This window comes from Harpia harpyja, chromosome 17 (assembly GCF_026419915.1).
Source record: "Harpia harpyja isolate bHarHar1 chromosome 17, bHarHar1 primary haplotype, whole genome shotgun sequence".
Classification (NCBI taxonomy): Eukaryota; Metazoa; Chordata; class Aves; order Accipitriformes; family Accipitridae; genus Harpia; species Harpia harpyja.
The window spans coordinates 7,165,982-7,192,365 of record NC_068956.1 but is presented as its reverse complement, the minus strand read 5'-3'; the positions used below and the strand labels follow the sequence as shown (position 1 = coordinate 7,192,365).

The 26,384-nt window shown below is 38.8% G+C and overlaps 1 protein-coding gene across 23 annotated transcripts in view; it reads right to left on the bottom strand.

Moving 5' to 3' along the window:
* The window catches only part of DLG2 (discs large MAGUK scaffold protein 2), a 1,027,713-nt gene that overhangs the window by 625,119 nt on the left and 376,210 nt on the right, over window positions 1-26,384 (bottom strand). For 13 of the 23 annotated variants that reach the window (XM_052812305.1, XM_052812308.1, XM_052812306.1 and 10 more), the window contains one exon: window positions 6,958-7,038. The exons of the other annotated variants lie outside the window; for them this stretch is intronic. In XM_052812305.1, the coding sequence (XP_052668265.1) occupies window positions 6,958-7,038 (81 nt within the window). The remainder of the gene's footprint in view (window positions 1-6,957; window positions 7,039-26,384) is intronic. 23 annotated transcript variants of the gene reach the window in all.

Sequence of the window (26,384 nt, the reverse complement as noted above, 5' to 3'; positions counted from 1 at the left end):
AAGGTCTGGGTCAGTCTTTCAGCGTTGGGAAGCCCTTGTAGCTCTCAGGATAGCTAGCTGCTTATCTATCCTAAGCTGACTTTATACCTAAGTAATCAAGAAATCCTAGATGTTTCAAGTAAGCAGGTCATAATGGAGCTAAGTGTTCTTTAGCCCCACCCAGAGTAAATTGATATTAAAATAATAAATAAAAATTAAAAAATTTTATGTCTGTCATGAGGGAAAAAGAAACCTCTGAAGGAAGTTAAGAATAAGTCTGATATTATACCTTGACCACATAAGCTTCGCTATGTAAGAATGGGAATGCAGAAGGTCTATAATTAAAGTCTGGCAACTCTTAAGTTTTACTAGCTAGGCATGAGAAATAAATTTCCTCTTCCTTAAAAAGGGCTGACTTCGTTACACTAACATAAGGCATCTTTCATCCAAGTTACCAATATACATCTCACTGTTTCGGTGAGGCAGATGGTACAGGGACCCACAGCACATGTGAACGGACGTGGTCTTCTCCGGGAGGAAATACGGAGTATATTCAGCAGTGCAGTGAGGTTAGAGTTTACTCCAGAAACCAGGGTTAGCGGATGGTCAGGACCACACATTTGCTCTACAGGAGGCTATGGGAATTTAAGACGACACAAATATTCAGCACTTTTGGCTTCGTTTCTCAAGAGCGTGGGAAGTGCCTTCAGCAACTGCATAGCTACGCACGTACCTCCTGGAGCTCTCAAAATTTATGGGGATTTGTACAGAAGGGACTGTGAGACTGAAGGCACCGTCATCTCAGGAAACAGTTATATGCAAGCTACCAGCCTCAATGGCAAATCTTTACCTAATGTGATTTAAAATAACTGAACTAACCCCTCCCTAGTTTTTAAAGTTTATATAATGGAAATGACAACTGACCCAGCACCACAGAGCACAATTATAATTAACAGGAGACTTTTCTGAAAAACGTCTGTGGTGCCTTGGGGAACAATGTAGGTCACAGCATCAATTAAAAGAAGAACAACCTCTTCATTGCCTCTGTAACATTTAACCCCAAACCATTTTGTTGCTGTAAATTAAACAATCCATGCTGCATTACATCACAGGAGTCAAAAAATCAGGAACAACTAGTTTAAAAACTCATTTCAAGATCCAGCACGCACTTTACTCCCTATAACATGGGCAAGCAATACAAAATACTGGTTACCACTATTTTCCTCAGCTTTGTTGAACAAAACTACTATCTGTATATTCAGTTTTCTTTTACATTATCTGGATAGTAATATTAGACCTCTGCAGGAAAGTATGTAAGAATTACTTAATTGAGGATTAAAACCAGCAGTTACCTTTGCTGCTGATTGCAAAGGAGATGTAAGATTAAGACTCTAGGGTTCAGTTTTGGTAACTGGAAGCTCTAGTGAACACTCTTTTATGCAGGAAAGTCAAATATAGAAATAAATCACTTCAGATAAAATGTGTCTGCAGGGGCAACTACAGACAGTTTACCTAATTACTTTTCTAATATTTTAAGAAATATCAATGATGACTGTTAATAGAAACCACCCAACAATTTAAAGGCTTTCACTTTGATGGAATTGCCCACAAATAGTGTCCCTTTTTAATATCAATAAATTCCTGTTTCTTAACAACAGAGACAATTTTCAGTAGCATTCAAACCAGAAGAAAGATCTTTGGTAATAAAGCCTCTCAAACATTGTCTACCTTTGTAAGTGTTTGTTCATCTAGAAATAGTGGGCAATATCTTGGATTCATTTAAGTCTTTTGAATTTTTATTGTTTGCTTGAATGGGAGGGGAAGCAAATTCTTCTGCTCAGCTTGTGAGGTTGGAAGGTCAACTACATAGTGGTGATAAGCTGGACTGCCTGAGCAATATCTGACAAAGTCCGTGAAGGAGACCACAAGGGAACATCAACCGACACCGTAAGGAAAGGGAAAATAAATTTATAAAGTGCACCTCCAACTCTTCTACTACTCATGAATAATCATAAATAACAAAAAGGTACTGCAGGCAAAATTAGACCTCCTGACACCCATGCAATATTTTCAGCATAAAAATTCTTCACAGAGAAATAAGTGAGTTCATAATGCTATAGGGGTATACAGGCAAGAGCAAAGACTCATTTCTGAAAACTTAGCAGGGGGAAAAGCTAAATATCTATGTTAGTTAATAAATATGTCACAAATGAGAACACAAAGGAAGTGGATCTCTACATCAGAGAAATTCCACTTTAATACAATCAGGTTTTGAGACTCAAACTCTATGTTCTCTACTTCATTTTTTGCATTACAATAAAGAGTACAGGAGCTCAGTTCCCTTTTCCGAGTTGAAAATTTAAGGCTATGGAAAGAATGTTGACTTCTGATTAGCCCAATATCCATCGCTATAACCTCTCAGTGTCAGTGTTAAGGACTGGTATTCCACTGTTGAAGGCTTTCAGCAAATCTAGAATGAGAAAATGGAGTGGCCAAGCTTCAGAGAATTTCAAATCTAAGTGTAAAACAAGACAACAGACATAAACCATTACTCAACAGTTCTCATCAGGATTTGACCAAAGTCAATGTAGGGGTCTAAGACCCATAATACCTAAGCCATTGAATTTTTTAGATGTTAAGACAAAGACAGACTTTGCTGGTGAATTGAACAAAAAGCATGAAAACTTTTTTTTGGAAGAGTTCACAATTGAACAATCGACCATTCCATCCCTGCCTAACCAGAGAGGAGAGCCACTTTCTCCCAGTGAATGATATAGGGTAAGTAGGATGGGAAAAGCGAAGACACTTTATTTTAGGTGCAAGTCAAAGCAGGGAGCTAGAAAAGAAATGCTATAATGGGCTGTAGTGGGGGGACAAAACAAAGCTAATTTTAATTATACTTTCTCTAGGGGTTGATCAGTGCACCTATAGACTTGCAGACTAGGGTGTCTCAGTTTCTTCTTACCTCTAAATGTTCTAGAATGTTATTCTATGAGAACATATCATTCATGGCCCTGATAATACGTGTAATGGTTCTATAATAATGAATTAGTTATATGTAAAACAGATAGAAAAAGCTTGAAGACTCTTCAGGCAGTATTATGCTTCTCAAAGCACTTTCAAAAGAAAGGAAAACATTATCTCTCTTTTACAGGTAGGAAAACAAAGGCAGAGAGCATGAAGCAAGCTGCCCAAGATGACTCAAGAGACTAGTTGCAAAACCAGGAATTGAATCAAAATATCTTAAGTCTAGAATCTCATCTTAAAGACCACCCGATCTTCAATCAGTTATACAAAATATCACTGAGATGTAGATGGCAGACAGTCACACAGCACTGAAACAACGTCAAACCCTCTCAACCAAACCTTGCCGTTTGAATCAAAATTTAGCTACTCCAGATTACAAATCAATGAAGGAAAATTAATTCAGAAATCAATGATCTTGGAAGGATTCAAACTTCATCCTCCACACATGTAGGCCAGGAGATGGCTGTACTGAGCTTTTTATATAATCTGGTGTATTATGGAGTTAAAAAAAAAAAGAAGAAAACCACATATCTCCAACAAAAGCACAACAAAGTGAACCTAAGGACTTCATAACATACTGTGACTTTTTTTCCCTGGGACAGTAATAACAGAAGTGTGGATGACAAAGAATACAGGTGTCGCTTATTTTTTTGAGAAGCCTCTTCAGGTAAGTGGCTGACAGCAAAATTTCCAAAGGTAGCTGTATGTAGCATGCCTTCTGGCTTCTACATAGAGTCTGATCGATTCATCGTTGCATTAAAGTGCAAGCTGCAAATCTCAGGGCAAGGAAAACATAAAATGAGAAAAGCAGTGCTAGCCTCCATTCATCTATGGGAAGGAAGTAAAGAGGAAGTAAATGCTCTCATTAGACCAAGTAATACATCTCCACTTTTCATTTGAACTAGCGGCTGGGAAAGAAGGGAAGAAGTTGATAAACTGCATTAGTTACGAGAGTTGAATCTCCCTGAACTATATCATCTAATCCCACATTCCTGTGTTGGAGAAGTTTTTGCTGACTCTGCTGGAGCAAAGAACAGGAACCTAGAAGATTCAGGGTTTAAGGCAGAAAGTATCATTAGATCATCGAGGTTAGCCTAATGTACTGCAGCACATAACACTGACAACAATAACTTGTCTTAAACTAAAGTGTGCGTATCTATTTCAGAAAAGCATCTAATCTGGAAAACATAATGAGATTGAGATCTACCACTTCCCTTGATAGGTTGTCCTATATTCTCACTGCTAAAAATGCCTGCCCAGCATTTGTTTGCTTTCACCCTTTTACGTATTCTGCTTTTCTCTGCTTCTCTGAAGAATCCTCTTATTCCCTATCTGCCCACAGGAATACAGTGTCATTAAGTCATGTCTCTCTCTGGAAATTTTTTTCTCCACTCTAGTCTCTTTTCTCTCTCTTTATATATATTTAATATCTTTTAAAAGTATAGACTCCAAAACTTGGCACGATATTTCCAAACCCTCACTGTTGCACATAAAATAAAACCACCTCCTTATTCTTAACGTTTAGGGGATTTTTTAACATTGAAAGTTCATAGTACAAGCCCTGCTGAGTTTTCTGTTCTTTCCTCTGGAACATTCTCAGTGTTGCTTATTTCCACTGTAGGGGTCTCCTCTGTGTATGTATGGCTGTCATTGCTTCCTTCTGGCTGGGTAATACTTTTCTCCTAGGTAATAATAATTTTGTTTGAGTGGCCTCTGTTTACCAGGCTAGACTGTAACTGGATTGCTCTGACTACTGCGTCGTCTTTTTTCCTACTTTTTCAATCTTTGTATCTTCTGCAAATTTTACCATCCAAGAATTCACACTGCCTTCCAAATGATTTGTGAAAATATTGAAATATTTTGTCCACATCCAATTCTAAATCGTGGAAGACTACCCCTCAAAATTTCTGTGTAAGGGTCATTTCTCATTGACTAGTACTTTGAGATGTCAGTCCTTAAGGAATATTATTTTGATAAAGTATACTGTTATTTATTTATACTAGATACAATGTAAAATTAAATCAAATGCCTTATAAAAGCCTAAACAACATCTAGGAACATTCATCAAGCAAATTCACATTCTGAAATGAAGTTTATCTAACATAATTGCTTTGCTTTAAAACTATGCTGACTATCATTAATTTATTCCTACCATTAATTTATTTTTATGCTTGCTTTCTTAGCTAAATCCTCATTAATCTTTCCAATATTTTTTTCCAGGGCTGACATATAGCTAACCTGCTCTGCAACATGATACTCACACTCCATCTCTCTAGAATTTAAAAAATATTCCAACAGATCTTTTCAGCCTCCTTTTTTAAGGCACTTAGGTGAAAGTTATCAAGTAATGAGCCTTCTGCTTTACTTATTTTATCACTGGCAGATGTTGTTTAGCATGCTTTTAAAGATTCAGTGCTGTTTGCATAGTAGGGACACTGGATCTCCTACCACCATATGGGCTTGTTAAGGAGCAAACAGCACTTCCCTCCTACTGTGTGCCACTCAGTATTGAAGAGGTATCAAAGTTTTTGTTCATCTTTGCATGAATAAATGACACAATTAATTAAACAGTGATTGACTAGCTTCATTTCTTCTTCTTGGTGTTACAAAAAAGCAGCAAAAATTAGTTATGTGTACCTAAAATAACCAAGAAATAAGCTTCGTTAAATTTTTCTCAAAATCTTAGGAGGCAGAGTGTCCAGATATAGATGGTAAGAGTTCTTATCCATTATACTTGCTACTGAATTCATCCTGGGTTGCCACCTTAAGCACCACATATTTTTGGCCCTTATATTTAGGAAAATTACCTAGACATCCTAAGCCATTACAAATTGATGTCCAGCTGGCAAAGAGCTGTGCAAGGGTCACTCAGAATTGTCATCTGCCCTACTTATGCCAGGGTCTTGTTAACTCTGAAATCAAAGGATAGCAATTTGGACATCAACAATATATCACTTTAGACTACTTTTACCAGAAATATCCCATTAGTGCGCATTATCCTGATATCTTAAACTGCCTTCTTTTCCTCCTGAGATTGCAAAGGACCCAGCTGGCAAACAACCAAAATATCAAGTTTCTCACACATCTATTATCATAATGGCAGGAGGTCATACACTGAAAACTGAGAACATGAATGCAACATAAACTAAACTGAATATTTTGATAACAGAAATTTATGGAGGTTAGTATCCTGGTGCAATAGATTCACTGGTATTTTTCTTTAATTTGGAGGTTTTTTGTACTACTAGTTTCAATGACAACTCCTCTATAGAAAAAGCTCTTTGATAAAAAAAACAACAACAAACAACTTCAACAATGCTCTTGTCTGTCAGGCTCTTCAGGTCCATGATAACATAAATATACTTAGTCTTCCTGTCCTGTATCCCACGTTGGTCCTACCTGTTACACCTCAGAGATAGACTGTATCTCTGCAAGGTCAACAGACAGTAAAAAGAAATTTCAAAAGGATAAAGGTGAAATTTTCCTGACCACGTGACATATCTAAAGTCTAGACATTTACATTAAGTTATTTGACCTTAAAGAATGTCTAGACAGTGGAGAGAGACAGTCTTTCTCAGGGCATGATCCACCTCTGTCTAAAGGAGACATCCAAAACAGGCTAGAAGAACTGCATTCAGGAAGAGCCTCTCCATTGACTACCATGGCAATATAACGACTTCCTCAAATGTCAAAAGTCAGGCAAGGCCAAATTTTTTTCCTAATAGCCCAAATTGTTTTCAGTTTGATCAGTATGTAGCTGAGGCTTCTTATATGCCACAGCATCTTGGCAATTATTGAAGCATTCACGCAAATATTTTTTTTTAACTTGAAACAGGTGCTTTTGGGTCTAGGGGAGCATTGGTGACAAAAATTGGCAAAACTATGAAGCAGCAATCCAGAAACTATTTCCTTTCCTCACTTATTTCTCACAGCTAAATTCACTACTCTCACCTGTGCATTAGTCCATTCCATTTCAGGAAAAGGTCCCAGCTGAAGGCCTCTACCTGTGGGATTTTCTTCCTCTTGGCCTTTCTGGAAGTACATAGAGACATCTACTCAGGACACGTTCCAAACTCAGATTTCTCATCGTGTTTTCATACGGTGCTTAGTGGTGTGTTTTTGCTTCCCAGGTTGTTTTTTGGGGTCTGGGGGTTCATTTTTGCTATAACTGCTTTAGGAAATAATCTGGCATGCCATCTATTCCCTCCAAGCTTTAAATTGGTGTTAATACATGCTGAATTGCCCAGAGGCTTTTTGACAAAAATGAAAAGGCATTATATTATATAATATTCAAAATTTGAGTGCATATGATTGATTATAAATATCTACAGAATAGCTATTTATCCTTTGGGGAGAACAAGCAAGGGATTTATGTTTTACAAGAATTAACACTGTACTACTATATTTCAGTTTATTTTTAGTATGCAACATCTACCAATCTCAAGTAATTATTAGCAAATCAAGCAAAAAGGCTATAAGGAATAAATAAATATTCTTTTGACAGTCCACCTCTTTCTAGCTAAAATTAGAAATAACCCTGTTGCTTCTAAATTTTAAAACCCACTCTAATTATCACTATGAATTTGTGAAGTTTTAACAGGAGACTATACATTTGCTTTTAATGAACATCAGGCTTCATTTTTTGTGAAACAGAAAATCTGCAGTGATTTCAGGCTCCCACCTAGGCATGAGTCAATGCTGTTTTAGAAAACACATGAGTTCTTAACAAACAACAACAATATAGAAAAGCCCTGTCAGTAAAAGGGAGATTTCTGTTGCAAGGATCGCAGTTTTTGTTAATAGCAAAACTACCATGTCTGTAGCTATGCATCCAATAGCTTTTTTTACAGAATGTTTAATACCTAAGGTACTGAAAAGCAATTTTACAAAGGCCTTATTCATTATAATGCTTATGTAATGCTGACCCTCACCTTTTAGTATATTACTTGAGACACTTTTTGTTTCTATATTACTAAAGAATACAACTTTTTAAAAACAAAAAGGACAAAAAAAATAACACTTTTTCACTCTCACCTGCAAGAGTAAGTCTTTTTTAACAGCAAGCCTAAAACCATTAGGCTAACGAGTCATTCAGGGAAGTCTTGAAACACTGTTGGTATAAAGAATGGCTACTAATTGTCAAAAAACTCAGGGTATAACATTTTTAATGTTATGTATAGTCTAAGGAAAAGGGACTTCTAGCTCCGCTTAAAAGGATTACTGCTGTCATACAACAGTATTCTTAAGAACTGAGGCTTATATCAATGCTGTCAAACTTCAGGCATGTAGATGTGTCAGCTGGGAGCAGAGTCTTTTGAGACATGGGAAACTCCTGAGAATGGTTCAGGGCTTAAATGCACTGAGTCACTCTTTGGAGGATGCATTCCTGCCTCAGTGAAACGGGACAAATTGAGATCTGAAAATTCAGTTGAGCTCAAATGGACAGGATTTTTAACACGACAAAATCTAGAGTAACTTCTTTTAGAGTGTAATGAGTGGTCGTGGATTCCTATACATCAGGACCAAGCCTACCAGGAGTGGCTGGGAGGCATTTAATGGACAAGTCCACCGGGGCTGATGCATTTTCGCCAGAGCAAGCTTCTGTGTATATGTAGTTTAGTTTGCAGTTTTGGTTCTGGAGACTTTTGAAAAGAAATGTGTATTTTCATAAACACAGATAGAAGAAATGCTTACAGAGCAGTAAGCACTGCTTGAATAGAGGAAACATCAAATGCAAAAATACAGAGTAAGGAACATCTGTGTGGAGATCATTAACTAAGGAGGAGCCAAGAGTGAGGTGCTGTTGCAAAATGGCCTTCCTTCAAAATATGAATGATTGCTGTGTATAAGGACATGGGTTATAACTATTGCGCTGCAATCATTGATGATGAGACACCAGCAGAAGCGTATTGGTTTTGGGGCACCGCGTTTTAAGGCAGGTACTGAAAGAGCCGAAGGAAATCTACAGGAGAGGAAAAAGAGTGATGAGGGATTCAGAAATCACAACCTAGGAAAGACTGAAACCAGGATATTACTTGGGGATAGTGATCAGTTGTTTCCACTGAGGACAGAATCCAGAGAAATCATCCTAAAATTGCTGCTGTGAAAAAAGCCTCTAACTGCAAGGGTGCTGAAACTTTGAAACAAATCCTTTCCAGTCCTACATGCTATGACTCCATAGCTTTCATCCATGGGAAGTTTATTCCCTAGTAATTTTAGCAATTTTAATTGGAAACCAGATGATTAATAGCCAGCTAACAGCAAAAGGCACATTCCTCTCTGCTAATTTAAAAAAAAAACAAAACCCCAAACAAAAACCCAACAACTTGCTTTCAAAGTAAGATTGTACAAATGGCACTAAGTGGATATACAATGTAGAAATGTAATCCTCTGTAAAAACAGGCTTTTGAATAAATTCTACTCAAATGCAAGTGTGGTAACACTTATAAACATCATTCTTCATAGGCATCACATTGTATGTTACAAATGTGACAGCCCTAAACGTCAGCTTGAGTTTCCCAAATAGAGTTGTCTTGTGTCATTAGGTGCACTAAGGTATCACTTTGTCTCCAGCTGCTGCTTCAGAAGGGTATGGGTTTCCTTCTGTCATTTCTGACAGCCACATGCACATCTCAGATCTTGCAGGACAACTAAAATAGCACTGGATGCCTATCTTAGACAACTGAATCTTACCCCAAAAAGTCTTCTTTTTTTTTTTCTTTTTCTTTTTTTTTTTTTAAGGAGGTCTTCTATAAAGTTTTGGTGCTTATTGCATAGAAAATCTAAATCTCCCACTCTTTAGTTAAAAATAAATTTTAAAAAAGGTAAGTTTCAAGCTAACTTAGATGTTATGAACTACCATGACAGTTGTGATCCCTTGGGAGAACTCACTTTTAAAAATCTGGTCAAAGTTTTACACAAGACCTAGAGACAAACTAGTTTCAGCGTCTAAGTATTCTACTTTCAGAAGGGTTTAAATACACCTATAGTCTGGAAAGCCTTGTTAATCTGTGGATTAAGGAAGGATCAATTTAGTGCCATGGAAAAAAAACTAACACATATTAAATACTGGAAATCCCTTGGTCCAACAAAAATTACCTTCATACAAGAACAGCATATGGTATCACACAAGTCAGCTACACAAAGAAAACTGAGGAAAACAGAGTTTTCTGTTTAAAAAAAAGTCTTCATAAGGTGACGAAGTTCTCATGAAAATCTCAAGGAACTACAAAGTTCCTGTTACTCTTATGTAGAGGGCACTGAAGTACTGCTAAGCCAAGTAACAGTAAGAAAGCATGAACACAGGGAGAAGAGACGTGTAAAGAAAATTGTGAGAGTGTTTTTAAATAAAGCAATGAAAAATTGTTGCACTGACAGGAACTTCAATATACTGAACGGTATCTGTGATCACAGTGCTAAATTCAAGTCTGTTCCTTACGCCAAGGATGTAATTGCTAGATGAATTCTGCAGAATTTACACATATGCGATTACTAGTCACTAAAATCAGCATTTAGCATGAGGCGATGAACTTCTGTGGAAAATAATTGCTTTTAAACTAAAAATTTCAATTACGTCAGGCAATGAGGGGAAGGCAAGTTTCAATGAAAAGCTCAAAAATATATAGGAGGCTACAATTTCTTTTTAAAATTTGAGTCATTCTTCTTACCAACTTACAACAGAATAATAAACAGTTGATAGCACATTGGTGATAAGTCCAAAAATACTTTTAAAGCAGGCTTGTGAATGAAATGAAAATTCAGGAGCGGCAGATGGGTTTAACTGCTGTTAAATGTGGAGTGGTTTCCAAGAACATGTTGTATGTAATAATAAATAGCCAGAGACATAAAGTTTCCCCAGTAGTTTAGATCCTGAGCATACAAGCTAACTGAGGGCTTTCAAGGTTTGGCTCCCTGCAACATCCTTACATTTAACCCTTGTCTACAGCAGCAAAAATGCTTGTCATTGACAACGTGTGTCAGCAACGGGTGCAATTAAAGCAGCGCTGAACACAGTTTCACAAGCAGGCAGGTTTAACATGGGCTTTCTGAAACAAGAATAGTTCTTGGCTGTGCTTGCAGGTTAATCACATTCAGCACCAGCATATTCATTGTCAGCGGTGGATAATTATGCTAGTGTACACAATGCCTCGGTTTGTGCATATGTTTTACATAATAACCACGTTATGAATTGTGTCCCTTTCTAATTCTTGATTTGGATGTGGGAACTGGGATGGCGTGCTGCATCTAGGATTTCTGCAGGATCTGACTGCTTCCATGTCTCCTGCCCTATTGGTTTGAAGCAAAAGTAAACTCCCAAAGGCCCAGGAAAACAGGCAGCAACTTTTCTGTTTGTACCTAAAACTGTTCTGGCTTCATCTCCTAATCCACAAAAAAATGGCTTTGTCAAGTGGCAGCTATGAGTAAGTTAAAACTTCTACACTTGTTACTGTGTATCATTATATTTGACTGACACAAATATTTGTGATATGGAATAAAACTGGAACTTACAAAGCTGTACAGTAATGCACGGAGGCACAGACAAAGAAGGGTTCGAAAGAATGAGTGCAACTGACGGAGAAAAGAGATCTACATTGGGATTTAAGCCCAGTAAAAATCATTGGGTTTATCTTCCGTTAAGCCAATTGCTTCTGTAAAAGCAAAGGGTTTGCAAGGAACTGTGGGAAAGAGCATCACTGCATCCAAAGGCGGCTCTGGAGTTCAGTGCAGACCTACACTTTGGTACATGTATCTGCCTGCCTAGATGCATCAAGGATGATTCTGGTTAGAGTATAATATCAGTATCTGCTTACTACTATCTTGGATGAGCTGGAGGGAAAGGGAGTAGTAGGGGAACAAGTGAAAGAAAAGAAAGGTGAGGAACCAAGTGAAAGAACTGTATCAGAAAAGACCAGAGATGTCACAACTTCATGTGGGTTACCAAGTATATGCTTGCTCTCTTGCTAACCTACTACTTTTCACTGCTACACTAGAAAACCATGTTTTCTAAACTGTCATCCCATAAAACACCTTTTTCCAATTAATGATCTCCATAAAAACAAATATTGATATAACTATTGCAAAAACACATCTCTCTAGTCCTAGTATTATACTCCATTCATGAAATGGATAAAATTAATTCAGTTTGCTGATGCTTATGTGGCATTCAGTGACTGCTTGGTGCCCAGGGGTCTTCTAAGAGATCTTTTTCATCCCTTATCTGGTACTTGCTGTGAGGCTTAGAAACAAGAGATTACTCTATTGTCTGGGAAACTCAGCCATTAAAGCAACAGTCCTCAAAGCATGCCTTTCATTCCCATCCCAAAAGTAATGGTTAAAAAGCACCAGCTGTATAAGCTAACATACTTTTGGTCAATCTAATAAGTAACCTTACCAGAGTATAAACAGTTTGAAGATTTCTAGAGCTGTTGCTTCTGTCCAATGTATCTCAACTGAAATATCCTTACTGTTGCTGTCAAACAGATGCAAGCCCACTTGTTTTGGTTGCTCCCTGTTCAAGCTGCTGCCTGTACTGGTTAGTTCAACCTGCTGCAAGACTGTAACACCGCTACTCCTGAAAATGGCCATATCACCAAAAAAAAGGGGGTTGGGTAACAGGCTCAAGCCTGGACCCTCACTATCCTCACTGTTAGATGTTCCTTGAAGCCCTGGCTGGGTCACTCCAGCTGCCTCCTTCCAGGCCAAAACTGCCCTAGAAGGGGCCAGACATAAGTAGTGTGGACATAAGCCAGACTGTGCAAACAGACCTTCTGTTCAGCAGTGCAGAGACAGCCACTTTCTACTATCAGAGGTGCACAATACCGTTACCTGAAGTATGAGTACCCAAAACTTCAAATCATATCAATTATTTTGCCATGTCTTTTTCTTTTCCTACTTACAAGTCTCCAATGACTTTAGGGGTGGTTTCTAGCAATGCAAATATACTTGTTTTCAGGTTTCTGTTAAATAGAATTATCAGTGATAACCACTTCACTGGAGCCATCCTGGAATTTGAAAGTTCTGAATATGGATCACAGTCTGACTGATTTTGTAATACTGGTTTTGAGGGGGTTTTTTTACATTATTTTCACCAGCCATGTAGACAGGGAATTATGGGGATAAGACATCACATGATTAAACCTATCCTTTATTGAAAAGTACTTAAACACATGCTCAGTAAACTGTGGTCTGTTCTCAGATATTACTCAGCCAGTTGTACTATCTACAGCAAAAATGGATTTGATATGCATGAGCTCCTCTTTCACAGGAGCATTTTCTGATAAAGTAAGGTTAGTCATCAAGCACAAATACATAGGTTTGTTGGATTTTTTCCCCGTGAAAATGTAAACAAATAAAGGCCTTTCTTTTTCCAGAGAGCCATTTTTTTCTAACAACCAACATGAGCCTCTTTTGCATAATGTAGACTTGCATATCCTGCAAGACTTCAGATCAGCAATACTAGGCTTCAGCTGAAGCCAGTTCGATATATTTTGCACCTTCTCTCATGGGTTGTTCACTCTAAATGACCTTCATTTTAATATATTTTTTCTGTAACGTTTTGGAGATGTCTTTCTAATGCCCAACTCCTATCTGCTCTAGGCATTCTTCCTAAAATTGGTAATAAGGGTTAAATACATGCCACTGCCAAATGTAGTCATTTTCCAGTGTCTTACCTTGAATCTGCTCTGGCAGCCTCTGTGCATGTCTCCTCTGAGACCAGACTGGTTATTAAATTCCAGTTATTAGGAAACAAATTTAGGCTCAGGACAATTTTTTCTACTAAACCTTTGTCTAATGCATGAGAGACTTTGTCTACAACCAGCAGCTCTCTTACAGGTTTATATTCAGTTCATGAATCACATATTTTAACATCAAAAAAAGTTCTTTATCTGTGGAAAAGTGGGGATTTCCCAAGGTGTTTTGGCAATTGGTTTGTGGTCAATATTAGCTTAGATTGATTTCCCAGGAATAGGGGCATGAGATATTTGCACCCACCATCTAAAGCCTTCTGCTGTATTACAGCAAACTGTTCAGTCTTCATCACCTGTAATGCCAAAGCTATTTCCAGGCTTCACAGAGTGGAATAAGAGGATTGGAAGAAACTTACTATTTAACTTATGAAGATCATAAATGAAATATGATCCTCTAATTCTCTCAGCTCCTGAAACTCTATAGTAAGATTAAAACATTACTGTCCCTGTGTTGCTCTCCCCTCCAAGAAACCATGTGTGTTGAGGATACAGGTGTCAACATGGCTCAATGTTATGATCTACCAGTACCCCCAAAAAGCAAACACAACATATAACAGAACTTAGTTCAGCTTTACCCAGCAGCCCACTTTCTTCCAGAGAGCTTCTGCTCATGGCTTTCTAACCTTTCTAGGTCCCACTCCTTCTGAGGATTTCACAGATATATTTCCCAGTGAAACATTTCCATTGTCCAGCACAACTCAAATGGCAATATAAGGATATTTCCAGGGATGGAAAAAGCATAATGTACTGTTTTTCTAAGGTATCTGCTGATGCCTCAATTGGAGACTGGTTGGTCTCCATCATCTCTTCTGCTGCCTCTGGAGACTATAACTATGCTTATCAGCTGAGATGAGGGTGTTTATACCATTTTAGTACCAGAGAGACCTGTCTGGCCTTCAGCTATCACTGGAGAAAGGCACGGGTTTCCTCCAGGTGTGGTGACATATCTATCATAGACATATTGGGGGATGTCTCAGATACCCTATGCCATTTAAAATGCTGCTAAATGTCAGTGTTTTGGCACGTTTATTACTCCTGGAGAATATTTTTCCAACCTCCACTCTGCTTCCTTTGTTTTTAGGAATGCAGCTTCCTGGTGAGGAAAAGGAGCTCCCATGTTTTCAGCTAGTAAAGGAAGTATGTTTTCCTTAGTACCATGACAAGATAAGTATCTTCCAATGTGCTGATCATCCATCCAGTTAGTTCAATACTTCTTTAATGTGGAGTCTCCAAAGTCAACTCTGCTCTTCAGAGACCTCTCTCCCTGTTCAGCTTTTGCACATTGATGTGGCTATGCTTCTTTAATGGCAATAGGTGCAGCACTTAACTCTTTTACTATCAATAGTAAATTTACTATCCAGTATTCAAGCCTGTACTTTTCCAACAATGAAAACAACTGTTTCTGGCAACATAATGCTGTGTGTGCCATGTCCAACTTCATAAATGTCCCATTTACTTCCAGTTCAATAGTGTATTTATCTCTTAATGAACTGCTGCTCATTGCTCCTATGAGGATTCATCCAAGCAAAACACATTGTTGGCTCTTGCCAAGTGATATAATCCATCCTCCTTCTCACATCTTTCCTTTTGTGACACCCAGTGGGTTGACTTCTGTTAACTAACTCTGCTTCTGGGACTCCACATGCTTTTTGCTGCAGTTAGAGTTGTGATGCTGTACACTTAGCTCCTTTCTTTTACAGTGTTGAGGTTCTCAATCAGGATATAATTGTCCACCCATTACCCTGAGTTTGGACTTGGTGCCCAACTTCTTACACCTTTCCTTTTGGGATTCTTACTGACATTCCTGAGTTTTGTTTACCTTCCCAATCACAAGACCTGTGTTGGGATGTGACTTGGGCACGCTCAAACCTTCCTCCACTATTTTCTGCTACAGGACAGCTAAGCAGGCTTGACATGCTCTTGGAAGAGCTCCAGCTGAATGACTGGGAGAAAACAAACACAGGGTGTATGTAATAATACAGAATATAGAGTCAGCACGTGTTCATGGCGTGCACCAAGGATCAGCCACGTGGGGTGTGTAGGAGACTACACGTACGTCTCAATGCACATATAACCAACATGATCTCTCATTGGAGACTCAACCTCCCAGCAATGCCCAATGGCTCTTTACACACAGAGTTTCCTCAACCTTTTGTATCTCTGATTAAAACCACTATTAATATTTCATGCTTCTGGGATAGAGAACATTCCTCACCTTTCTTTGCTTTAGGTTTTGGCTGAGGCAACAAAACCTATCAAACATATCAAGGATTTCAAGCCAGCGATTGTAAGAAAAGAAGCTGCCTTTTGCTGGCATTCACCGCTCACAAAACTAGAGTGGTCTTGCTTTCACTGTCCTCCACGTTCTTGGAGGATTTCAGCCCTGGTGAGGCTGGCTTTGAAGTGTTTCACTCTCTTCCTCTGTGTATTTTCTCTGTTCCTTTTAACTCCTTCTGTGAATCATGCTCAGCAATCCCTTAGTTCTGACAGCACTTGCAAGAGGTCTCCTTTAGATTATGCCTGGTTTCAGATAGCTGGGAATAACCAAAGAAATCTGATGTCACCTCCCATGACCTAGAGGTTGTGTCTTACTGACATGAACACAGAGGCACTTGCTGGTTATCTCAGAGAGGACTAATCTAAGAGAGGTCTATCGTGAGGCTTGTTTCCAGTATATCCTACCTGATTTTAAAGTTTAATTTCAAACCTGTTTTTCTAATAAAATGCAGCAAATGTTACGACAAACAAAAGTAATTAGGATGAAAGATATTTAGGGAGTTTAACTATGCTGTATTTTTGAGTGCCTTCAGGGGCATAAATACACATTTTAGCTTTTGTGCTATATCCAAATAAATAAAATATACCAATTCATAAATATGTTGGCAGGAAATCTTTATGCTGTTTAATTTTAGCTGGATGCTAAGTATTAGACATCAACCTTATGACTCACAGGAAAAAAATATGCAATTAAAGAACAGAAATAATTGCTCTACCTCAGTAGGTCCAGCTTTCCTATAGTCAAAGGAGAGTCACAGTTTAAAGACATTCCCAAATTTAACTGTTCTAACATTTAATCCCCCCAATGACAGCAGAATAGAATTTTTATGAAGTTTCTTTCTTAATATTTCTAAGTTGTCTTTAGATGAATTCTTAGTGATTTAATACTTATATCTGCTTTATATACACATGGCTCTTAAATACAGTGAACTCCTACTTCTTCTGTCTTTAGGTTTATATATTTGGGATTTCAGAAGCCTGCAAATCTTCGTATTATTCTATGAATCTACTCAGAATGTATTTATACAGATATTATGCTTATGTTATGTATATATAATGTTATCACTTTTGACTTTATACAACAACTTAGCAAGAATATGGTCATATTCAGTAGATGCAGGGATGTGTATTTATTTGTATAGGTAAAATGTTACACCCTCAGTTCTTCCTCTAAAGTATTAATCCTCTTTCTGAGCCACTTCCCTGAAGAATTATGTCACTGAAAATAGAGTTACAGGGCAACCACAGAAAAAAAAGGAGCCATAGTTTGGAAAAGTACTTTATATAATAGTTGTAAAGCTTACTACCACTAACATGCCATTCAATGAATCTCATGACAGTAATAAAAACGAATAGTACCCTTTAATGCCTTCACCATCTAGACACATTTCACAAAAGTATAATATGCAGGTTTTTTTCACAAAACTTTCCCTTATTCACTCTGCCTGCACAAAATAGCTCGAATTTCTTACAGCTGTCAGTCTCTCCCCACATCAGCACTAAACACCTCCCTCACTGATTATCAGTCCCCTTGCTCTGCTAAGACCTTCACTTATGAGGGTGATGGCTGATGTGTACATTTTGGAAAAACTGAATGTGGGCGAGATGGGGGATGGAGATGAAGAGATTAAGGGAGTGTCTCATGGGAATGCCTGCTGGAAACGCCATTCTTTCAGGTGATATGGGAGGACTGGAGGCAATTCTGCTACGTCACCAGACCACTGCATCCTCCATAATCCTGGATGGATAGGCAAATGATGCCTAACCCTTTTAAAAAATCTTTATGGGTGAAATTAGCTCTGCAGCATTAAGTGCTAGCATCAAAGTGCAATGTGTAATCAAATGTTTCATACTAGTGAGCTCACTGGAAAAAAATGGATGCCAATTTCATCTTTCTAGCTCTTGAGATTCATGACTGCAGGGTGTCTGTCACAATCGTAGCTAAACTGGAAAAATGATAGATGAGATTTATGACAAGATATGGATTGTTCAGGCATTATGTTTTAGCATGAATACTTATCAGACTGGACAGAAATTCAAAATCTCCTCTACATTGCAACACTTGGCTAGAGAAATAGCAAAAATAAATCACTTTTAAAGATGAGATTTCTGCTCTGATTAACATCTTCCTGATCAGCAAGTCCTAAATCACTGTGACCATGATAATGAATGATCCTATTTTACACAAACATACACACACATCCACTGCACATAGGAGACAGAGCTAAGGTTGCCATGGGAACTTTACCTCCAGATTTTTTGGTTTTGTATAATTAAAATAACAAAAGTCCGATGTATTAATAGTTTAGTTTTACCTTGTAATTAATTGTGTTCATGTTTTCTTTAGGCAGGAACTCAATTTATCTGATGGGTACAGCCCAATACTGTAACTTTATTCAACATTTCCAAAACTTGGTTTTCTAAGCAGGGAGTATTTTAAACTGAAGTTACTGTGCAGGAATGACTACAGCATAGTATAGAAATAGCTGTGTCAGTGTTAAACCAGGTGGTTCAGCTGCTGCTAAGGTAACCTCCATGGCAGCAACGGGCTTAGCACAAGCTGTGCGATTGAACCGTAGGCTGTGCCAGCTTATGGCACAGGCTGAGGCTGAGGGATGGGAAGAAGCAGAACGCTTCTGGGACCTGATTCCTTCCCTCCACCAGCAGTCATTGCCCCACACGCATTTAATCCGCCATGGGGAGCACCAGCAGTCCCCAGCCTTGCTCACCAGGATTGCCCTCTACTCACTCTTTCTTGGTTCTTCCCTTTTCTTCTCCTATGCTCTTTCAGGCCAAGTCCCAACTTTGCCTGGATGTTCAGAAAACTTGAGTTAGCTCTGAGTGTAGGAATACACTCAGGGTCCTCACTCTAAACTTAGGCTCTGGGGTTTCAGAAGAGGTGACCTACAAACCTCATTGATGTTAACAATTGAAAGTATGCAGCAAATAGCCTTCCTCGACAAGTCTTCCCTCTGGATGAGGGCTTTGGTGTCTTACAAAAGTTGCATGAAGATACCAGAAAAGAAGAATGGTCATCAGAGTCATGTGTCTTGTCAGTAAAAGGAAACCCAGTCTTTTGTGCTATCAATCTCTAGAGCAAGGCATACTATCAAAAAAAGCAGTGGCCTTTCCTCTACATTTGAACATGTTGCTTCCTCTAGAGACTTGGACCTTGCCATAGGTTGTACACAAAACAGAGGATACTCACACTGTGCAAGCATTATTGATCTAATTGCAGTAACAGTGCCACTACTGACCCCAAGAGCATTAGCTTCAGAGCCTGCAGTTGATATACATGTACAGATACTGCTGTCAGTGCTGCCGACATGGAAAATGTGTTTTCTGAAGAGCCAGCTGGTGTATTCAAGGCGAAAGGAACTGAGAAAAACCAAGTCTTTGACATTGCAATGAAATGAGACCCTACCATATAGGTCTGTATTGAGGAAGGAGTTTAGTTAAAATATTCAGTATAAGTCTCCTCCCTAAAGGAATAGCACTTAATACATGTTAAAATATAATTGTATAATTGGAACTCAAGTGTTTGGGTTATGTAAAAGGTGCTGTAGGCGTATCAGCTTAGACAGAGGTAATTAGATCTTGTATATTAACATTTTTCCCTTAAAGGGATAATCAGCAATATTTTTAGTAGTGGGGATACTTAAGCCTAGAAACTTTGGGAAGAAAAGGTGCTGTTTGGAAGTGCTCATTTAGCCCTGTGTTTGCTTTGTTCCTACCTCTGTCACTGACTGGACTGTAAGAATATTTTTGCAGTAGATTGCCTGCTTAATGCCACTCCAGCTGGGTGCCCACATAATGGCAACACTGCTACTGCTTTTGGTGAAATCAGCATAAAACTGAATCGCCTGCAAGCATCAATCATGGTGCTGAAAATAGGACTAGATAGTAGCATTAAATAATACAATACTTGGCATGTATATATAGTAACAGGTCATACACTGAAGCCACAAAAGAAGTCCGTGGCAGGGCCAGGAATAGAAGAAATCAGAGTTTTAACCTCTTCTTGAGGCAAGGGTTAACATTTTATACAGAAAAGAGTAAACAGCCACACATCGCTGCTTAGCTCAGTCAGTTTGAAGGATACAATAAAAACAAATATGATTTCACTCACAGTAAGCCAAATGACAATCAATGTCTCTACAGCTTTTAAGTATCCAGTTGAAGCCCTTGAAAAATCAAGTGGATGTATGGGAGGATAGGTTACTACTCCATCATAGGATGAAGATAGGAGAATGTCACTGCTTTCTTGCGTTTTCAAATACATTGCAAAGCTTTCTAGAGAAGAGGACCCGTTTATTTTGAAAACGGTACACTGCATCTCTAGAAAGTAGAACAGCAGAGCATAAATTAAAGCTGTTGTCAATTTTTTTTCCTCTTTTTAAGATAAAAGAAGAGATGTACAGTTCCTCAAGCCAGAAAAACAAAACAAAGACAAACAAAACACCCACGTACAAGGGCTACACTAGGTATCTTCTAATTTCATTGCTGTTATCCATGCTTGTCATTTCAAATACAAGAAAAACATCCCACAGAAGATATTCCAGGAGGAAAACCCCAATCTTAAGCTCCTCATTGAGAAGTTTGTACCAAACTTTGGAATCCAACAAAAATCTCAACTGAAATCAAGAGAATGTTAATCCAAACTAGAAATATTTCCCCAATTTCATATATCTTCCTCCATGCAATGCCCACCGAAGACATCCCTATCTCTACTGTATTCATACAAGGTTTTTGAGGAGTTTGAGAACAGTACAGATATCATGTTTCTAGGTAAGTCAAAGGCTCTCTTGGTAAGTGAAGGGAAAAAACCTACTTTTTGGCTTTGTTCCTAAAGTCTCAAAAGATCAGGACTTGTGGATTGAAAGAGGTGGGTAGCCTAAACAGAGCTCTCTCTTCAGTGTTCACCTGCACTGACATGAGAGGTGAGAAGGAGCACGGAATGGTCACCAAGGGACATAGGACAAGCTTTTCTGTCTTCCCTTAGTTTTGACCTGCACCATGTAAGTGACAAAGAGATGGACAGCCCTTTTCCAGAGGCATTCCCAGAACAAATACCAAGCAGCTCAATTGAATTTTGCCCTAAGGCTAGTAACTGGAAGTTCTCAATACACTTAATAAAGGATTTTTTAAAAGGCGGATATTCAGACCTAAAAACCCCAGCAACAGCTACAGAGCTCCTTAAAAAATCCAGAGCTCTTTCAGTTGTCATTTTTCAAGGTGCGTTTGTTCTAAAATGTGTTTTCTGTTGTGGGATTGCACCTGAAACTGATCTTTGCAGACAGCAGCCAAGCACAATGGTGCATTTGGGAGCAGGGAATAGCAGCAAGTCGACGTGTCTCTAAGCAGTCTGCACTCTTCTTAGGGGTCAAGCAGGAGCTCAGCAGCAAGCTGCTAAGTGGTTGTTTGCATCAACTCTGCAGGCAAGGCCAATAGGTTATCTGCAGCCAACGAAGCGATGAAAACAGCTGTAGTTGGTAGCAAACACAACCAGAAGGCCACCACCACCTGAACACTAGTTGTTTCCAACCACAGAGCTGCCAAGTCCTCAAGTGTCTCTGCTCATCTTTATGGCACTTAATGTTTAGTGATAACACATTGAAAAAAAAAAATAAAGTGTTTTGCTTTTCTTTTGAGATCTCACCTGCTAACCTGTACATATGATAGTTGCCTACAAGGTGTTTCTCTGTTGGGAATGGCACTGTAACTTTAAACCTCATTATATAGGCACGTGTTAAATGTAGAATTGTTTTGCTTGCACACCGTAGGCTCAAGAACATTATTATAAAGGGGAGAAATTCACTTCATTTTCAAAGCTTCACACACAGAAAATGTAATTTGCAGAATAACAGGTTCAAAAACTATTCAGTTCTTTCTGGTTTTCAGCACCCTTCTCTTTTGTCCTGCTACAGTTTCATTATTCTTTTATTCTTTGCAGTACACACTAGTCTTTTTGGATGAAAAGAAACGATTCCATATTAGTCACACCAGCAGTCGGTGAATGAAGATTATCAGAACTTTTATTCACATGCAGACAGTAACAATATAATAGCTGAGGAATGCCAAAGAAATGCAGTGTTTACTCTAATTTATCACTTTTGCATGCCTTGACCTGTACTCAAAAAAGTCATCTAATGCATGACTACATTAGTCCTCTTTGGTAAATTTTGTGCCAAAACTTGTTGGCCCTAAGTCCAGCTAAAATCTGGCAGATACCAATGGACTACATGTAGTGTTGTACTTTATACTCATTTGATGCTTTGTGGAGCTTTTGTCAAGCTAATCTAAGCATGATAGAAAAAGCAAGAGAAGCCAGTCTTCTAGGGCCTTGCATGCTTTAAAAAGGCAGCAATATTTTCAGACCAAATAACCAAATTTCTTTAGGTACCAACTCTGACTGAGGTCTGAGAAAATCTTGCACTTAAGCATCTCAATAAAAAGCCCTAACTCTAATTTCTGAAGCAAAACTACACCAAAGGTTAGGCGTCTTCTTAAGTGCCATGCCTTGGTCTTTACATCAGTCATTTATGTGGTTTGGCCAAATCTGGAATTACTAATATGGAGGTATTTCACTACAATATACTTTATCAGTCTTACCTTGGTCTTTGCGTCAGTTTGTCACCATTTAACTAGGGGAATAAATTATGTAGAAAATTCAAAGCAGAGTCTGCTCCCTTTCCCTTGGCTTATTTTAATTTTAGTTGCTCTTAATTCAAGGATTTAAAACCTTCTTAAGAAAGAAATGCTTTAAATACATTGGCAAGTTTTAACTTATTAAAGTTTTTGACAACAAATCATGTTATTATTTACTGCACCATTCAAAGTCCTGTTTGACTTCTCACTCTTGCATAAGAAATTTCAGGGACGTGTCAATGTGCATTTTCTATATAAGGCAAATAGACCTGTGTATCACAAACATTTTTGACACTTTCAAATGCAGCTTTAAAGCCTTAAACAGACATTCTACTTCTCCCACCCACCCACCATCTCATCCAAGGCCTACAGTCACCAAATTTTCAGAATTTAAGAGTGGGAGTCTTGCTAACGTACCAGGTAAGTGCAGAGTTTAGTGACCTGTTTGTGCGTGTGTACATATATGTGAGAGGGTATGGACACGTTTCCCTATTCCTGTCTGCCATTTACTCTAGAAATGCTCTGTTAACTTGATTCTCCTTCTTAACCACATCCACTGACCTGGGGTCTAACAGTGAATTTTAAGTGAGAGCCAGCAACAGCAAAGAAAGCACATATGCATATTTGAGAAGTAAAGACAAGTAGGAGATAAGGCATAAGGCTGAATATAGGAAGCCCTGGAGGAAGAGAAGTACCTCATGGTCAGATCCTCAGAAGGTGCTTAATTGCCATCAAAAGCCAAGGGGGCTGGTACCTAAGTATCTCGCGGATCTCGACTTCAGAGTCTCACAAACTCTACCTGAACTTTTTTTACTAGTAGAGAAACTGAAGCACAAAAAGGTGAAATCCTACCCCAGTAACAGCAGCCCATACCATCCCTACCAGCCCCTTGCATCACTCCCAGTTTTATCAAAAGGGGCAAAATCGACTCTCTCCTCATCTTCTGTTGGATCCATGGAAAAACAGGGACTAACGCTCACAACATTTACCCTCCTTTCCCTTGTTTTAAACACTGAAGCGTGCTTCCCAAATTTCCTTCTGTTTTAGCTGATATTTCACCTGGCACAGCTTAAAAACCAAACCATTTCTTCTGCAAAGTGAGGTGTACGGCTGCATGCTAATTCAGCTCTCCTTTCTCCTGCTTTCAGTGCAATGTGGATGAGGTGATTTATAGAGGCCCTTTCCAATCAACATTTCTGTGATTCTGTGATTACTTTGTATACATTCTTATAATGTGAGCTGACCTGTTCCTATCTAGGCTCCTTTCTTTTATGAACAAACTGAAGACAGTAGAAGAAAAATCATCAGACTACAGAACAACTAATTCTCATTTAATAACAGAAACTTTATTAACTTGTGGAGCCCTACACTGTCCCTCCTAGTAAATACAAATAGTCAAGAAATAGCTGGTGTTTGCGTGCAGAATGTGGATTAGTTTGAGAGCAGCTCCGTTTCTCTGGCTAAGCACACTGAACATTTTTATTCCAATTACATGGGAAAGTGGTAGTTGCTAACGCTCTGTGAAAAGGTGCTGCAATCCAGCACCAGCAAGAGATTTATACATCGGATCCATACAGATTAGGCAATTGTAGACAGCAAATTAAATCTCTGTTTTAGGAAGCCAGCTCCAGCACAAGATGCAATAGCCTGAGGTTCAACTCCCAGCTCTGTGAGGGAGACGATGCTCCTCTGTCCCTACAGCTGTACCTGACCTCAGGAAGCAAGCGTGAAGCTCAGCGGCCTTACGATAATAACACTTTTAATACAAAAGTTCCTTCTTCACAACCAGATCTTGCAATCTTCTGAAAGTTTGTATCACAAAGTCTCGCTTCCCTCTGTCTCTGCTAGCTCCCAACATCTTTACAGGCTGTGAACTTCAAGACGCTGGAAAGACATGCCCTTAATGCTGGGAAATTAAACAGCTGCATGCCTGGAACTCACATGGGGGTTGATGCATATAGTAAAGAGTGCAAAACACCAGGGCTTTAAGGGAGGAGGTGCAACAGGTTTGTCTGTAATACGTACATATACACAAAATTAGATCCGCAAGCGCATTTTCTAGGTCATCCTCTTCTCCTTCCTCTGCTCTCCCCCTCCTCCCCTGAGTTTTCTTAATTTTTCTAGTAAGGAATACATGTTTCAAAATGTATCACCAAACTTTGTCTTATGAAAACATACTGTCCGGGTCATTTTATATCCCAAACTACTGTGTATGGATTATTAGTCCTCAGTTAACTTGCCAGTGCAAAAACGTACTATGCTTTCTTATGCTGTCAAGTGTTTAGTACCTACCCAGGTAATTTATTATCTTACTTAAGCCTAGGACCAGAAATCCAAGTGCAAACACTAACACAGGCAAGGGAATGTAATGAGCAGGAAAAGTAAAAATTTTATTTATTTTATAGGTACAGTGCAAGACACTGTTACTAACAGTACTGAGAAGACCTTCAGTCACAGCTCTGCAGATTGTTGTGTCCTGGATTTGATGGGACTGTATAGCGCTTTGATTAAGTTATTGTAGACTGCAGAATCTGGGATTTAACGTATAGTTTAAGAGAGCCATATGGCCCTCTGAACTGGGCTGAATGTCCCTCCTTGTGATGAGCCTAACCAGAATTCCTGAGCAGACATGAAATTTGTGTGATGCAGTTACTGATTTGCCTCTTTGCAACAGGTTTATGTTCATCTGCTTGTCTGCTTCCTGCCTCATGTGTCATCATCCTATGACTATTTTTAAACAATCTTTGCAAAATAAAAACTCAAATAACCAGAGCTCTGGAAAGTGCTTCTCCCCTACAGCAACTTTATATAATAAATTAGATGATAGTAGCACTACTTGGATGGGTGGAGATAAGAGCCTGTCAGCACTTTCTTTTCAAACCCTCTTTTCCAGTGACTTGCAATTCAACCATAACAATTTGCTATGGGCAAAAACTGGGATGTGAAAGCTCAGACCTGGAGGAAGAACTTTAAAAAAAGATGAACAATAGTATTTCAAGTTATACCTGAAATAAATACTGTGGGGAGAGGCCTGGACAGCAAAAAGGGAGGAGGAAATGCTTTGATTTTCACTAATATAATTCCATTTTCACTTATATCTTCTCCTATCTTAGTCTCACCATGGTTTTTATATTGGCCCTTAAAACCAATGGCGCATTGTACTTACACTGTTCATTTCATTTCGGTGCTGCGTACATGCAATAATTATTAATTCTCAATACTCCTCTGAGGCAGGTATTACCAACTTGATTTTCTAGAAAGAGAAGCAAGGCACAATTTGCCCCAGGCCACAACAGGAACTCTATGTGAGAGCCAGGAATAGAAATAAGGAGTTAGAATCATAGAATCATAGAATCACAGAATGGTTTGGGTTGGAGGGGACCTTAAAGATCATCTAGTTCCAACCCCCCTGCCATGGGCAGGGACACCTTCCACTAGACCAGGTTGCTCAAAGCCCCATCCAACCTGGCCTTGAACACTGCCAGGGATGGGGCAGCCACAACTTCTCTGGGAAACCTGTTCTAGTTCACTGTCCTAAATCAAGGCCACAGACCCCTTTCTGGCAGCGACTGTTTTCTCAACATTTTATGGAAGTGATTATCCTGTTACGGAGCAATGTTTAATACAGATTGGGATATCCCTGGAATATATAAGTATTTCAAGGCATCTCACTGCCAGCTGACAAAACCTCTCAGAAATAGTGTA